At 52.9% G+C, this 13,419-nt stretch overlaps 1 protein-coding gene and 3 non-coding genes across 5 annotated transcripts; all 4 read left to right on the top strand.

The window, feature by feature from the left end:
- The first annotated feature begins 101 nt into the window (after window positions 1-101).
- TBRG4 (transforming growth factor beta regulator 4) lies at window positions 102-12,991 on the top strand. 2 transcript variants are annotated; one of them, XM_045564445.1, is made up of 11 exons: window positions 102-185; window positions 2,167-2,626; window positions 5,715-6,038; window positions 6,791-6,962; window positions 7,242-7,399; window positions 8,429-8,539; window positions 9,470-9,614; window positions 9,900-10,145; window positions 10,366-10,477; window positions 10,637-10,751; window positions 11,654-12,991. In XM_045564445.1, exons 2-11 carry the CDS (start codon window positions 2,216-2,218, stop codon window positions 11,753-11,755), a joined length of 1,896 nt encoding a protein of 631 aa, XP_045420401.1. In that variant the 5' UTR covers window positions 102-185; window positions 2,167-2,215; the 3' UTR covers window positions 11,756-12,991. The 2 variants fall into 2 exon arrangements, with proteins under 2 accessions (XP_045420401.1, XP_045420402.1); XM_045564446.1 differs by lacking the exon at window positions 102-185 and adding an exon at window positions 522-542.
- Window positions 5,373-5,506, top strand: LOC123647877. The gene has a single exon (XR_006738406.1). It is a non-coding gene; the product is annotated as a small nucleolar RNA SNORA5 (small nucleolar RNA).
- On the top strand, window positions 6,470-6,606 carry LOC123647879. The gene has a single exon (XR_006738408.1). It is a non-coding gene; the product is annotated as a small nucleolar RNA SNORA5 (small nucleolar RNA).
- On the top strand, window positions 7,017-7,150 carry LOC123647878. The gene has a single exon (XR_006738407.1). It is a non-coding gene; the product is annotated as a small nucleolar RNA SNORA5 (small nucleolar RNA).
- Window positions 12,992-13,419: the final 428 nt, after the last annotated feature.

Here is a 13,419-nt window from a genome sequence, read left to right as displayed (position 1 = left end):
TCTCACTTCCCTTCCCACCACGTTGCGTGTGCCCTCAGTAAAAATGGCACCCGGCCAAATGGGGCGGTGGGCGTGGCTTCCGGCTGGGCAGGGTGCAACGAGCTTCGCTTCCGGTGGCGCTCCGAGTGACGTAGCAAGCGCGCCGAGCCGCATGGACCCGGGGACGGTCCGTGCGGCGGATGGAGGTCAGCGGTGGTACTCGCAGTGGTGTGGGGTCACGGAGAGTAGGGGCTGCTGAGCGTGGGTCCCGAGGGCACAAAGGCGAGGCTGGGAAGGTGGCAGGGGTCCTAGGACGCGGCGAGCTGCGGGAAGCGGGAGGACGGGCGGGACGCTGGGACGCGGTGGGCCCCAGGGACGCGGTGGGCCCGGCTGATTGCCGGTTCGGCGCCGGTCAACCAGTGCGCACGCGCCCCCTCTCCCCGCTGTGCCCGCGCGGCCCGCCTTGGAAGGCGCCGACCTCCTCGACCCTTCTTGTCCCTAGCGAACTGGTTTTCGTCATTTCATGCAGGTTATCTCTCTGTCTCTTTGAACCAAGCTTCCGGGTTGGTATTTTCCTAAACCTAAGTCAGGCTTCTGGATCTCAATTTACAATTCTAAACTGCTCTTAGGGTTTGTCTTAAAAATCGGAAAGGTTTTCCAGCGCTTCCCCACTGTGCTGGGGCTCAGGAAGTGGTAGATGTTGCGCTTGGGCAAATATTCTTCCTCTTTACGCCTCTTTTTCTCTTATATGTAGAGTTAGACTAAGCTTTTTGCAGCTGCAGTAATCCACTCATGTAAAAATAAAATGTACCAGCCATATACCAAGTTCCAGGAAATAGAGATCAAACGTGCTTTCTGCTTTGGCAGAAGCAAAGCCCAGGTTAACGTTTTATTTTGCCCTTGTCATGTTTCTTGCCTACGTCATTTAATTACCCTAGTGAGCTAGACTGGCTGATAGAATTGTTAAAAGCAGCATTATAGGGCCATGTAACAAATTGTTGGAGATGGTAATATTTTGTCTGGGCTTGAAAAGATAAAGTGTGTTTTTCAGGGCCCTATAATTGGGAGAGGGGTACCCAGGTAGCAAGCCATGCAAGGTGGAGTGGAAGTACAAGGCCTGACTAGAATGGGCTTGTGTGGGGAGGGAGAGGAGATAAAACTGGGAAGATTATTCTGGGCCATGTTGAGAAGTGCTGCTTATTACTGATTCAGGAGTTTTGCTCTTAAAAATTTGGCTGGGGAGGTGGTGGTGTTGTGTTTTTTAAAAGTAGATTAGCGATGTAATCTACCTTGGTTTGGGGAAGCTTACTCCCACGTCTATAGTGTTAAAATATATCCACAGAAACTTTAGAAATGTGAATTATGTTTTGGATTTTGCAGGATCATTTTGATTTAAACTAGCCTTTCCTTTTGTATCTGTAAGCCAGTAATACTTTTTTTTTTTTTTTTTTTAAGACAGAGTCTCACTTTGTTGCCCGAGCTAGAGTGAGTGCTGTGGCATCTGCCTAGCTCACAGCAACCTCAAACTCCTGGGCTTAAGTGATCCTACTGCCTCAGCCTCCCGAGTAGCTGGGACTACAGGCATGCGCCACCATGCCCGGCTAATTTTTTCTATATATATTTTTAGTTGTCCAGATAATTTTTGTTTCTATTTTTAGTAGAGACGGGGTCTCGCTCAGGCTGGTCTCGAACTCCTGACCTCGAGCAATTCACCCGCCTCGGCCTCCCAGAGGGCTAGGATTACAGGCGTGAGCCACTGTGCCCGGCCTAAGCCAGTAATTCTTAATCATGGTTACCCTTGAAATAAAAAAAAAAAAAAGTTAATATTGTCTGAGCCCTATCTGCAGAGATTCCAATTCAGGGATCTTGGGCTGGACCTAGGAATCTGAATTGTTGAACTACTCCCTAGGTGATTGCAAGGCACAACCAGGCCTGAAAACTCTCCAACCCAAGCTATAATGCTTCTGAGTTTTGATATTTGATGGAATTCCATACTGAAACAAAAATCCTCTGTGATTTTTGCTTCTGAAAATACTGTCACGTATGGGTAGTCAAAAAGGAGAACCATTAATGCTGATTTTACAGAGAGGGTGGCTATGACTTCATTTCATTTGTCATGTTTTTCTCTTAAGTTTGTGAGTCAGGAACTGCCCCTGTATGACCACTTTCTTTCCTTTTTCTCTTTAGGGTGTGGAATCACTTATTAGGAGTCTTAACTCTCTGCCACCAGGACATCATGGCAGTTCGCCTAGTGAAGCGATGCACGTGCCTCCTGAGAGAAGCTGCCCATTTGGCCCCTGCTATGGCTCCAACTGGCAGACTAAGACTTGCTAGGGTAGCCCACAAGACTCTGACTTCTTCAGCCACCTCACCCAGTTCCCACTTCTCAGGTTCCTTGACAGAGCTAGTGGAGAAGGAAGTGTTTACTCCCTACCCAGAGAAACAAGAGGTAGACCAGCTTATTGAGAAGGCCACCAGCCCAGAGGAGCTCCTGGAGCTACTTGGTAGTGGTCACCACTTACACCACAACCATGCAGCCCTCATAGTCATACAACTCTCCCGACTGCTGTCTGAAAAGCCAGAAGACAAGGCCTCACTCATACAGGATGCCCGCTTTCAGAAACTTCTCCATCTGGCCAACAGTCAGGTAGGTGGGTGCTAATGTTGCCTGCACCCTTGGACACGAAGAAGATAACCAGAGATATTGGAGGCCACAGCAGCCAGTGCTTACCAGCTGTAGATAGCGGCCCTCCAGAGTACTTTGATGTGCTTTCTCTCTGTTTATCCTCACAAGAACCCTGATAGGCAAATATTGCTATCTCCTCATCTTACAAACAGGCAACCAAGACCCACAGTAATAGAAGTGTAGGAAGCGAGCCAGGTTCCTCTCAGTTCCTTGGGTACTTTCCCCTCACCATACAGTCTTGACTTGTATCGCTTACCCTCCCACGTCTGGCTGATGGCTGGGCACTATTCTCGAAGCTGGAGGAAATGCAACGTGACAGATGGGAGGTCCCTGAAACTTGAGAGAGGCATGGGCATGATCTAGCCATGTTCAGACCCTCTAAGAGTGAACAGGGAGGTGGCAACTGGGGGGCCAGAACTGACTACAGAAGTCAGTTTCTGCTCACTGTGAGGAAGGACTCTATTTTAGGTTCTTCCCTTGGGCTCCATGTGCAAAAAGAAGGAGTACAGACTCCTGCTGTGGCCAAATTGGCCCTCACTCTCTGGACTGTGTTGGAAGAGAGGTGCTTAGGCACTGAAACTGTGGCCAGTTGTCAAGTGTGATGAAGAGGAGAGAGAGTTACTATCCAAGGAAGGGGTTGCACTAAATGTGTTTTTCAAGTTCCTTTATAAAATTGGTGTAGTGGGACTTGACCACCTGTTTTTAATCAGGTAGAGTAGTATAGAAAATACTAGGATTCATCACATGTGGTAAGGGGAATACTGTGTCGTGGAACTTTTGTTTTTGTTAAGTGTGTGTGTATATTCATACATTGCGTGTTCTAGAGTCGGGTACACTTTTTTTTTTTTTTTTTGCTGAGAATATAGCTCATAAAATGAACTTAGGCCCCTTCTAGCTCTTAGGGTATAATTCTGTTTGTTGTTTATTGACTCTCTTACACATAATTCAAACAAGTCTTGGAAATACATGATTGACCGTTTTAACAAAATTGTAAGGCAAGTATTTGCAGTGTAAATGATGACAGAGCTTTCTTTTAAGCAATTTTCCTACTGTCCATGAAAACAGAAAGGTACAGGCACCCAGGCTTCATGTGAGACTGGAATTGACTCCAGTACTTTCTCCTTCCTCCCCAACTCTTCAGACATCAGCTTCCTTCTCTGTTCCCAGCTCACCTCCTTATACGAGTGGTTTCCATTCCCCATTCATAGGAGAAGAGACTGAGGCTGAGGGGTCAGCGTTGAGGGACTTGGCACAGAAAATGACAGTCATGCTTGTTTTACCATCTGCTGTCTTCTGTGAGGGTGGGGTCTGGGCCAAAGGGATGAAGAGGAGAGGTGCTATCCAAGCAGGCAAAGAGCCACCCACATTGACATTTTGGGCCCCACATCTCTGAGGCCTGGAGGCACATTCCCTGCACAGCAGAGTCAGCTTCTTCAGAGACAAAGCAGGCACCAGTGGAGAGGGGGGGATTGGGGTGCAGGTTCTGGACCCAGAACTACCCTGAGACTTCAGGGAAATAAGTTGACCTTTGTTTACATGTGCAGTGGGGCTGATGATAACCTCATAGGGTGTTGAGGGTGTAGAGGATGCCTGGAATTTAGTTAGAGCCTGTTCAGAGGTTCTGGTGGTGGCGGCAGCTTGGTCATCCCCAGGAGGCTTCAGCATTGGGCGGTGCTTAATGATACCAGGGGGTCTTTCTACCCACACATCAAAGGCTTTCCTGTGGCCCTTCCTGCTTGAGGAGCACCTGCCTCTGCTGAGTCAAGTGGCTGGTGTGTTTGGGTCACATGCCCCTAGAGGGCAAGTTGGTGGTACACTCAGTCCCCACACTTACTCTGCAAAGGCGTCATCTTTTCTGCTTATTGCAGCAGTTGCGTTCCTAAGAAACTTCACATCCCCAGAAACTGTTAGGATTGTTTTGTTGGAGAAAAGTTTAGGGGTTGGAGCTTCTCAGACTCAAAATAACAGTTATTTTACTAGAGAAAAATCGGTGTTTTTAATTGTCATTGCAAGTAAGTTTGGTGACAAAATTTATCCTAGCAAACTTTGCCATCACATCCCTCGGGCTCCACCCTTTTTCTGACCTCTGGTTTTGACAGCTTTGTCTGCAGCTCAGGTCTGCATGCCCACCACATAGCTGTAGCCAGGACCATGTGTCAGGAGGGTGTAGTCTCCATTTAATCAGCCACTTGAGGTCAAACCTTTTTTTTTTTTTTTTCCTTCAGAAACAGAGTCTCACTCTGTTGCCCGGGCTAGAGTGCCGTGACATCAGCCTAGCTCACAGCAACCTCAAACTTCTGGGCTCAAGCAATCCTGCTGCCTCAGCCTCCCGAGTAGCTGGGACTACAGGCATGTGCCACCATGCCCGGCTCATTTTTTCTATATATTTTTAGTTGTCCATATAATTTCTTTTTATTTTTAGCAGAGACTGGGTCTCGCTCTTGCTCAGGCTGGTCTCAAACTCCTGAGCTCAAACGATCCACCCGCCTCAGCCTTCCAAAGTGCTAGGATTACAGGCATGAGCCACCACGCCTGGCAAAGGTCAAATCTTGATTAGGGAAACTTGGAGAATTTCTCTTACCACCTAGGGTTTTCGTTTGCAAGCAATAGCAGAAATACTCAGTTTATTCAAGGCTAGAGGACCAGGTTAGAGACATGCTCCTGGGCCTGGCCTGTGCCTGAAGAGAGCTCTAGCCATGTAGATGCCTGCAGCTGTGTCAAATTCGGTGTCTACCCTACTCATGGTAGGCACTGGCCCAGAAGGCTGCCACAGAAACACTGTGACTCATGGGCCCTGTTCCTGTGTCCCAGGCTCAGGGATAAATTTGGTTACAGACAGTAAGTCTCTAGAACTCAAGGCTGAGCAAGGTTCCTCATGAGCTCTGAGCACAGGGGACCAGTTAGAACAGAATGGGAAACTAACTCTTGTCTTCTCTGAAGAGTTGTAATAAATGCCCATGACAGGAGGTTCACAGAGATAGCTTCCAGCTCACACACAGGATCAACAGGGTGCCACATGTAACCTCACCTGTGTCCTTTACCTGCCTAGATAACTTCGGTCTGGCATGGGACCCTTGTGAAGCTGCTGCGGAGCCTGTATGCTCTGGCGCTCCCCAGGGACTCCAAGGTGCTGCAGTCAGTAGAGCAGGAGATCCGCTGGCGCATGCGGAGGCTCAGTTATAAGCACTTGGCCTTCCTGGCAGAGTCCTGTGCCACCTCCATGCAGAAGGAGTACTCTCAGGAGCTGCTGGCTGAGCTGCTCATGCACCTGGAGAGGCGCTGGACGGAAATTGAAGATGCCCGCACACTGGTGGCCATCATGATGAAGGTGGGGCACCTCTCGGAGTCACTGATGAACCGCCTGGAAGACAAGGTACTTGAGCTAAGAGCAGGTGACACCTGGCCTGCCTCTCCAGGGCTTTGGGCTTGTTCTTTGGGTGATAGTCCTCTGCAGAGGGGGTTGTCATGTGCACTGGGACAGGAGCCCTGGAGGCTTTTGTACAGAGTCTTAGGCATCACACAAGGAGGGGCCAGAGGGCTCTGGGCAGCAGCAGGTGGTTGTTCCTTGGCCATGTTACTCAACTACTACTTACCCACTTGTTCCTCCCAACACAAACGCTTCCCTGATTGTACCTTTATCTTTTTCCCAAATCCCATCAAGAGCAAGATCATGAGGTATAGGCATGACAGGTATCTCCTAAAGTTATGCAGAGGTGCTGGCAAGCCTAGGCCAGCCCTTGCATGGCCCAGCTTCTGCCTAGAACATTCCTAGAGATATGGTATCTCCTCTCTTGGCTTTAGTCCTGCAGTCGAGTCAAATTCTGCCCCCATTCCTGTCATAGTGGGGGCTGGCCTAGATGACTGCCACAGCAAGCTCTGTAGCTCATGGGCCCTGGTCCCCTGCCCCTGGGACCTGGGGATAAGTTTGGCTGCAGACATTGTGCTCCAAGTTCACGGGTTCCCTGGGGTGGGCAAGAAGGTAGGCCCTGCACAGATGGGCCTGTGTTTAGTCAGCTCAGGCCCAGTTGCTGTCTCGCAGGGGCTGCACTGATGGGACCCCCGCCCCCAGCTCGTCCCTGCCACCTCAGGCCATTCAGCTGACCACTACGCGGCTGTGGTTGACAGTGCCTGGAGTTGGTGGAGCAGTTTGGCCCCAATGAGCTGAGGAAGGTGCTGGTGACGCTGGCAGCTCAGAGCCGGCGGTCTGTGCCCCTGCTGCGGGCCATCTCCTACCACCTTGTGCAGAAGCCCTTCCCTCTGACAAAAAGTGTGCTCTTGGACCTGGCCTACGCCTATGGTGAGTTCTTTGGACAAAACAGCAGAGGGAGGGAACTCGGGCCATGTAGATGCCTGCAGCTGTGTCAAATTCGGTGTCTGCCCTACTCATGGTAGGCACTGGCCCAGAAGGCTGCCACAGAAACACTGTGACCCATGGGCCCTGTTCCTGTGTCTCAGGCTCAGGGATAAATTTGGCTACAGACATCAACCTTCTAGATCTCAAGGCTGATGTAAAGTGGGGTGGCTGGCAACCGCTGACCCTCCCCAGCTAAACCCTGTGGTCTGTTCTGTCCCAAAGGCAAGCTCAGCTTTCACCAGACCCAAGTGTCCCAGCGCCTGGCTGCTGACCTGCTGTCTCTCATGCCCAGCCTGACACCCAGTGAGGTGGCCCACTGCGCCAAGTCCTTTGCCTTCCTCAAGTGGCTGCACCTGCCTCTGTTTGAGGCCTTTGCCCAGGTGAGCCTGGGCCTGCTGCAGTCAGAGACCTGGCCAGCCAGCTACATACCACTGAGGACAGCTGGCTCTGGGGGCTCTCTCCATGTCTGGCCCCAACTTGGAGGAGCTGACTCCCTGGGCATCCGTTGAGAACTATTGCTTTAATCAAGGAAGCAAAGCCAGTCGAAAAATGCTCACTTGTAGATGGCAAATACATATTTCTGGACGGGTGTGATGGCTTATGCCTGTAATCCTAGCACTTTGGGAGGCCGAGGTGGGAGGATTGCTTGAGGTCAGGAGTTTGAGACCAGCCTGAGCAAGAGCAAGACCCTGTCTCTACTAAAAATAGAAAAATTAGCTGGGTACCTGCCTGTAGTCCCAGCTACTCTGGAGGCTGAGGCAGGAGGATTGCTTGAGCCCAGGAGTTTGAGGTTGCTGTGAGTTATGATGCCACTGTACTTTAGCCAGGGCAACAGGGCAAGACTCTGTCTCAAAAAATAATGTAATAATAAAACTTTTTAAAAAATACATATTTCTTTTTGGCTTATTTGGAAACCAGAGATTATTCAGTGGTGGAAAAATATTTGAGAACTCTTTCCTGTTTTTTCGCTGATCATCCTAAGTGTTTCCATCCATCTTGGAGTAGTTGTAGAAGGTAGCAGCACAGATAGTGGGGCTGAGAATGACTCAGAACTCTCTGCTGAACTGTTGACTGCCCCAAAATGGAATTGTGGGGAAAGATGATGCCTGCTCTGATGTTTGCAAGCGACTGTTCTAAACTCAGTGTACTGCTTGTAGAGCATTTCTAAAGCCGTTGTCAGAAGGAGGCAGTTTCTAGGTATCCCCTGTCCTCTGGGTTAGTTGTTGCTGGGTGAAGGATCTGGCCCTGTGGGAATCACGGCATGTGGCCAGCAGCTTGTGGGCCCTGGGTGGAGGGTCCTACAGTTGCCCCTGGCTACCCAGGCTCCACTAAGATTCAGAGCTAGATGGGAGGACAGCATCCTGGGCAGAGCACTCATCTTGTCCCTCTGCTGTCCCTGACCTGCCCAGCACATCCTGAACAGAGCCCAGGACACCATCCTGCCCCACCTGTGCAACATGCTGCTGGCTTTTGCCCGTCTGAACTTCCACCCAGAACAAGAGGATCAGTTCTTCAGCCTGGTACAGTCTCTGGGCTCCCTCTCCCCATCCCTTACCCTCTCCACTGCCAGCTAATAGCTCGTGAGCCATCCTCCCAGAAGCAGCTTGGGCTGGGTGGAAGGGAGGAGGCTGTGGTGCCTGGCACGGGAGCCCCGGGTACTAAAGCAAGAAGGCCTGGCCTGGGAGGGCAGGAGGAGCTGGCTGGAGCCAGGCGTCATGGGGTTCATTTGAGAACAAATACGAAGTCCTGTCCTGGCATCCAGTTGACTCCCCTACCAGGCAGGGCTGGGAGAACCTGCATCTCATTTCCTGATGCTCTTTTTAATGGCCTGCTAGAGCTCAGAAGCTTCAGGGACTCCAGAGACCTGCTGGGTGGGCATGAGGTGGGCATGCTAAACAGAACAAGCTTAGGGTGGTAGAGGGAACATTCTTCGCGAAGACCTCCATGGTTATTTGCAGAGGCTAGTAGACCACGTTTGACCCCCGGACTCCAACAGGCTTGCCTGGTGCAGTGCTGAGAACAGCCTGTGGAAGGGGTGGGGGTAGGGGGCTGTTTCACCTCTTAGGTGCTCTGATCCTCCTAGAGGACCAGAGACACCTCTTCCCTGTCCCATGTTCCCACTTGGGGACATTATTAAGGAAGAGATTTTGTGCCCTAGGCCCCTCCCAGTGGGCAGGATATAGGTAAACCTAGTTAAATAATGGCAATCAGGCAGCACTCTTCTGCTATCCAGAGCAGCGTTAGGATAAGAGGAAGGTTCCTGCTACCTTCGAGCCCAGGGTTAGTCCAGGCCTGACCAAAGGCCAGAATTCTACCTCTTGCTGCCCAGTAGCCTCCTGTGGCCTCAGTGTGACCAGGTCAAGACCACGTCATGGACTCTGGTCTGCCTGTGGCTATTTCCAGCCCTTGGGCAAAGCCTGCTTTCTCTGCCGCACCCTGTCCTTTGCCAGGTGCACGAGAAGGTGGGGTCAGCGCTGACAGGCCTGGAACCAGCCCTGCAGGTGGACGTGGTGTGGGCCCTGTGTGTGCTGCAGCAGGCAAGGGAAGAGGACCTGCGAGCCGTCCTCTGCCCTGAATTTCACACCCAATTTTTAGGTGAGCCCTACCACCCCACATTGCTGTAGCTGGGGGTCTGCCTGGTCTATGCCTAGAGCCAGGTGAGAAATTGGAGCGGAGACAGAAGACCAGGGCTGCTCACCCCCGCCTTCACTCATTCCCCGTGCATTCCCTGCAGGTGGCCAGCGGGACCTTCACTCTGCTGCCTCCTGGGCCAGGGCTGGGGTTGCTGCTGCTTCCCATCTCGGCTCTGCCCCACCGCCCTGTCTCTGGTCCTCCTGGCCCGTGGCCCACCCCACCCTTCTCACTCTCCTCATCCCCTAGGGGGTGAGTCTCCGAAGGATCAGAGCACCTTTCAGAAGCTGCTCCACATCAACGCCACTGCCCAGCTGGAGCACCCCGAGTACACGGGTCCTTTTCTGCCGGCCTCAGCTGTGGCCCCAAGGCCCTCAGTCGTTGATAAGAAGGTGACGCCCCTGCAGAAGGAGCTGCAGGAGAGTCTGAAGGGGCTGCTGGGGAGCACCGACAGGGGCAGCCTCGAGGTGGCCACGCAGTACGGCTGGGTGCTGGGTGAGAGTCCACCCCCCAGGTGGTGTGGGGCCTGATTCTGCCTGAATCTCAACAGGACTGTTCTGACCCTGCCCCTTCTGCAGCAAGGACTGACCCAGAGAGCTGCAGGGTGTCAAATGGAGCTCCCCACACACACACCCTGTCTCTATCCGTCCTTCCCATGGGGGGGGTCTCTGAGGAACAGCCCCCAACATGCTCTCATCCCACACCGCTTGCCCAGATGCTGAGGTACTGTTGGATGCGGATGGCCAGTTTCTGCCCCTGAGGGACTTCGTGGCGCCTCACCTTGCCCAGCCAGCGGGAAGCCAACCGCTGCCCCCAGGGGCTAAGAGGTAGGTGGCCAGGGATCTGCTTGTTGGGGGCCCTCTGAAGGCCATGGTGGCTCCACGGCTCCTGGGCTGCACACACGTGGCTCTTTTCTCTGCTTTTCCCTCCCCCCGCTGAGGGGCTGGGAGAGTGGGTGCTAGTCAGCCTCCCCTTCTCCCTGCCAGGCTAGCTTTCCTGCGGTGGGAGTTCCCCAACTTCAACAGCCGAAGCAAGGACCTGCTGGGTCGCTTTGTCCTGGCCCGGCGACATGTGCTGGCTGCAGGCTTCCTGGTGGTGGATGTGAGTACCTGTTGGTCAGGTGGTCACTACGTGGGCAGTGGGGACCAGGTGGAATCTAAGCCAGGCCTAGAGCCAGAAGGGTACATACAGGGGCCTGGCCTGTGGCCCCCAGCCCCTCTCCTAGGAGCCCGGGGAGGGAGTTTTCCCGTGGATCCTGGCTGCTTCTGTCTCCCGTATTCCTTTCCCAGCCTCTTGCAGAGGACCTAGTGCTTGACCCCCATCGGTGCATCCAGAAAGGCCGCCAAGCCTGCAGGTTCAGCTTTGGAGGTAGTCAGGCTTGAACCCCTTCACAGATGAGGCTTAGGAAGGCCACACGGCTATTGAGCATCCAGGCAGCGCTGTGAGGGCTGCTGCTGTGCCGCCTTGGTCAGGGGCTGTTCTCAGAAAAGGGGCGACCGGCAGGATGCCCCAGTCCAGTGCTGTGGCTGGCACAGAGCTCCTTGCTGTGGTTGATCCAAGAGCAGAAAGACACAGCTCCCAGGCCTGACTGCAGGCTCACACCTGGGAGACCTTAGCCAAAACCAAAAGGGTGGCAACTTGCTTGAGGAGGGCCAGAGCATAAATTTGTGGCTTTGTGAGCCACACGAGGGTTCTGTCACATTTTCTTCATTGGGCTGTTATATGATTTTTTTAACAATGCTTTAAAATTCAAAAGCCCTTGTTAAGCCCTGTGTAGTTCGCAGACCTCTCTGGCATTGTCAGTGCCAGAGCCTCTAACAAGCCACACTGCACGCAGCTTTGTGGGCTCTGCCTTGAGGGCTGGGAGGCTGAGGGGTAGGTGTGGAGAGCTTTTGGTCACCAGCAAGTGCTGGCAGGTGAGGGGTCTATGTAAGGGCAGTGGGCCGAACCACTGGCCAGGCAGGGGCTGGAAGGGCCCCCCACCTGTCTGCTCCTTCTTCCAGGTCCCATATTATGAGTGGCTGGAACTCAAGTCTGAATGGCAGAAAGCAGCCTACCTCAAGGACAAGATACGCAAAGCAGTGGCGGAGGAGCTGGCCAAGTGACCTGCGCCAGCAGCGTGGACTGCATGGCCAGGGGGCTGACTCTCTGCCCGAAGGCCTACCCATGGGCACTGGGCAGGCAAGAGGTGTCACCCTTGAGGGCAGACCTTCTCAGTGCAGGACCTTGGCCACAATGGGGAGGGTGTCCAGCAGCTCCAAGGGACAGAGCATCCTCTTCTGGGTAATAAATCTGTAATTTTGGTGTTGGACACCAGGAGGCTTCCTGGGCTTTGTCACCCCACCCCTTGCTCTCACCCTCCCGTTCATAGGCACTGGGGAGTGGGTGTGGTTCTCCATGGCTCTGCCCTGTGCACTCCCCTGCCCCTCAGCAGAAGAGGGCTGGCTTTAGGAACAGACCCAGATCTTCAACTGCGAGTCTCTCCCAGTTTCTACCTGCCCCGGGGACCCTTCCCATCTGCCATCCTGGGGGGCTCCCTCCCATCTGTCATCTTGCACCTAGATAGATGGAAGGGACCCTGACAGCCTGGAGCGACAAGCGATATGAGAGCTGGGAGGGCACTTGGGACGCTCTGGGAGAGGAGAAAATCCCACTCGGCGGACACTGCAGGCCAGAGCTAGACCCCAGCCCTGACCTTGTCACCCTAACCAATGCCTTGTGCTGCCATCGCAAGAACCATCTGCCCGGATGGGGCCCTGGAGGCCTCTTTGCCGCTGCAGGGGCTGTCAGATGCTAGAAGACAACGGGGTTTCTACCTTCCAGCCTCTTGTTAGAGATTCCCATCGGCAGAACCTGCCTAAAAGGGAGTCGGGGAGCTGTGGGTCACCTGCAGTGCCAGGTAGAGGGGGTGCAGTTGGGGTCGGTGTGAGCAGAGGAGCCGCTGCCCTCTTGCCACCCCAAGCCACTCCCTCACAAAGGGTGAGCCTAGGCCCTCCTCTGTTTGAAGCCTGTCCACTCTTCCAAGCATTCGGGTAGTTTTGTGCCAGGTGTGCTGGGAGCCTTCATGCACAGGTGAGCACAGTCCTTGTCATTTGCACAGGCAACAGCCTTGCTCATGCCTGTTACCACAGCTGACTGACCCTAAACCAGCGCAAGGGGAAAGAGCAGCCAGTGATGGCTTCGGAAGGAGGAAAGAGCATCCTGAAGTGAAGGGACAGTAAGGACAAGTCCCTGGGGTGTGGCAGCACAGGGTCTGTGGGGACAAGGCCAAGGAACTGCAAGAGCCAGTTGGGGAGGGCTAGGTGTGTTCCTGAGGAAATAAAAGCTCATCCTGTGCACGACCTGGGGCCCCTGACTTTTATTTTGAGATAATCACGGGTTCCCGTGCAGTTGTAAGAAACAACCCAGTGATTCCCTCAATTTCAGAGTAGGTGCAAGGTCACACCCCGATCCTGACCTGAACAGAAGTCAGGCTGGAGAACATTCCCGTCTCCACAAGATCCACAAGTTACATAAAGGGAATCACAGGATATGGACTTTAATAATTGGATTTCTTCACTTGGCATAATTCTCTGAAAATGTGAATTCTCAATCAAATTGCATGGACTAATGGTTCCTTTTTATTGCTCTTAGCACTGCATTGCTTTTTATTTCAGGGTGTGGCTGTAACACCCATTTACTCACCCACTGGCGACATCTGTTTTTCAGCTGTTACTGATAGAGTAGCCAGAAAACCTGTGGCCAGGTTGTGGTGTAAGTTTTCATTTCT

The sequence above is a fragment of the Lemur catta genome, chromosome 11, assembly GCF_020740605.2.
Source record: "Lemur catta isolate mLemCat1 chromosome 11, mLemCat1.pri, whole genome shotgun sequence".
Taxonomy (NCBI): domain Eukaryota; kingdom Metazoa; phylum Chordata; class Mammalia; order Primates; family Lemuridae; genus Lemur; species Lemur catta.
This window is presented reverse-complemented; position numbering and strand designations above follow the sequence as displayed.

Bases quoted from the DNA above. Each gene is read 5' to 3' on its own strand.
- TBRG4 (XM_045564445.1), top strand. From the start codon at position 2,216: ATGGCAGTTCGCCTAGTGAAGCGATGCACGTGCCTCCTGAGAGAAGCT. The intron at 10,146-10,365 runs GTGAGAGTCCAC...CCGCTTGCCCAG, and splicing joins GCAGTACGGCTGGGTGCTGG to ATGCTGAGGTACTGTTGGAT. The intron at 10,478-10,636 runs GTAGGTGGCCAG...TCTCCCTGCCAG, and splicing joins CTGCCCCCAGGGGCTAAGAG to GCTAGCTTTCCTGCGGTGGG.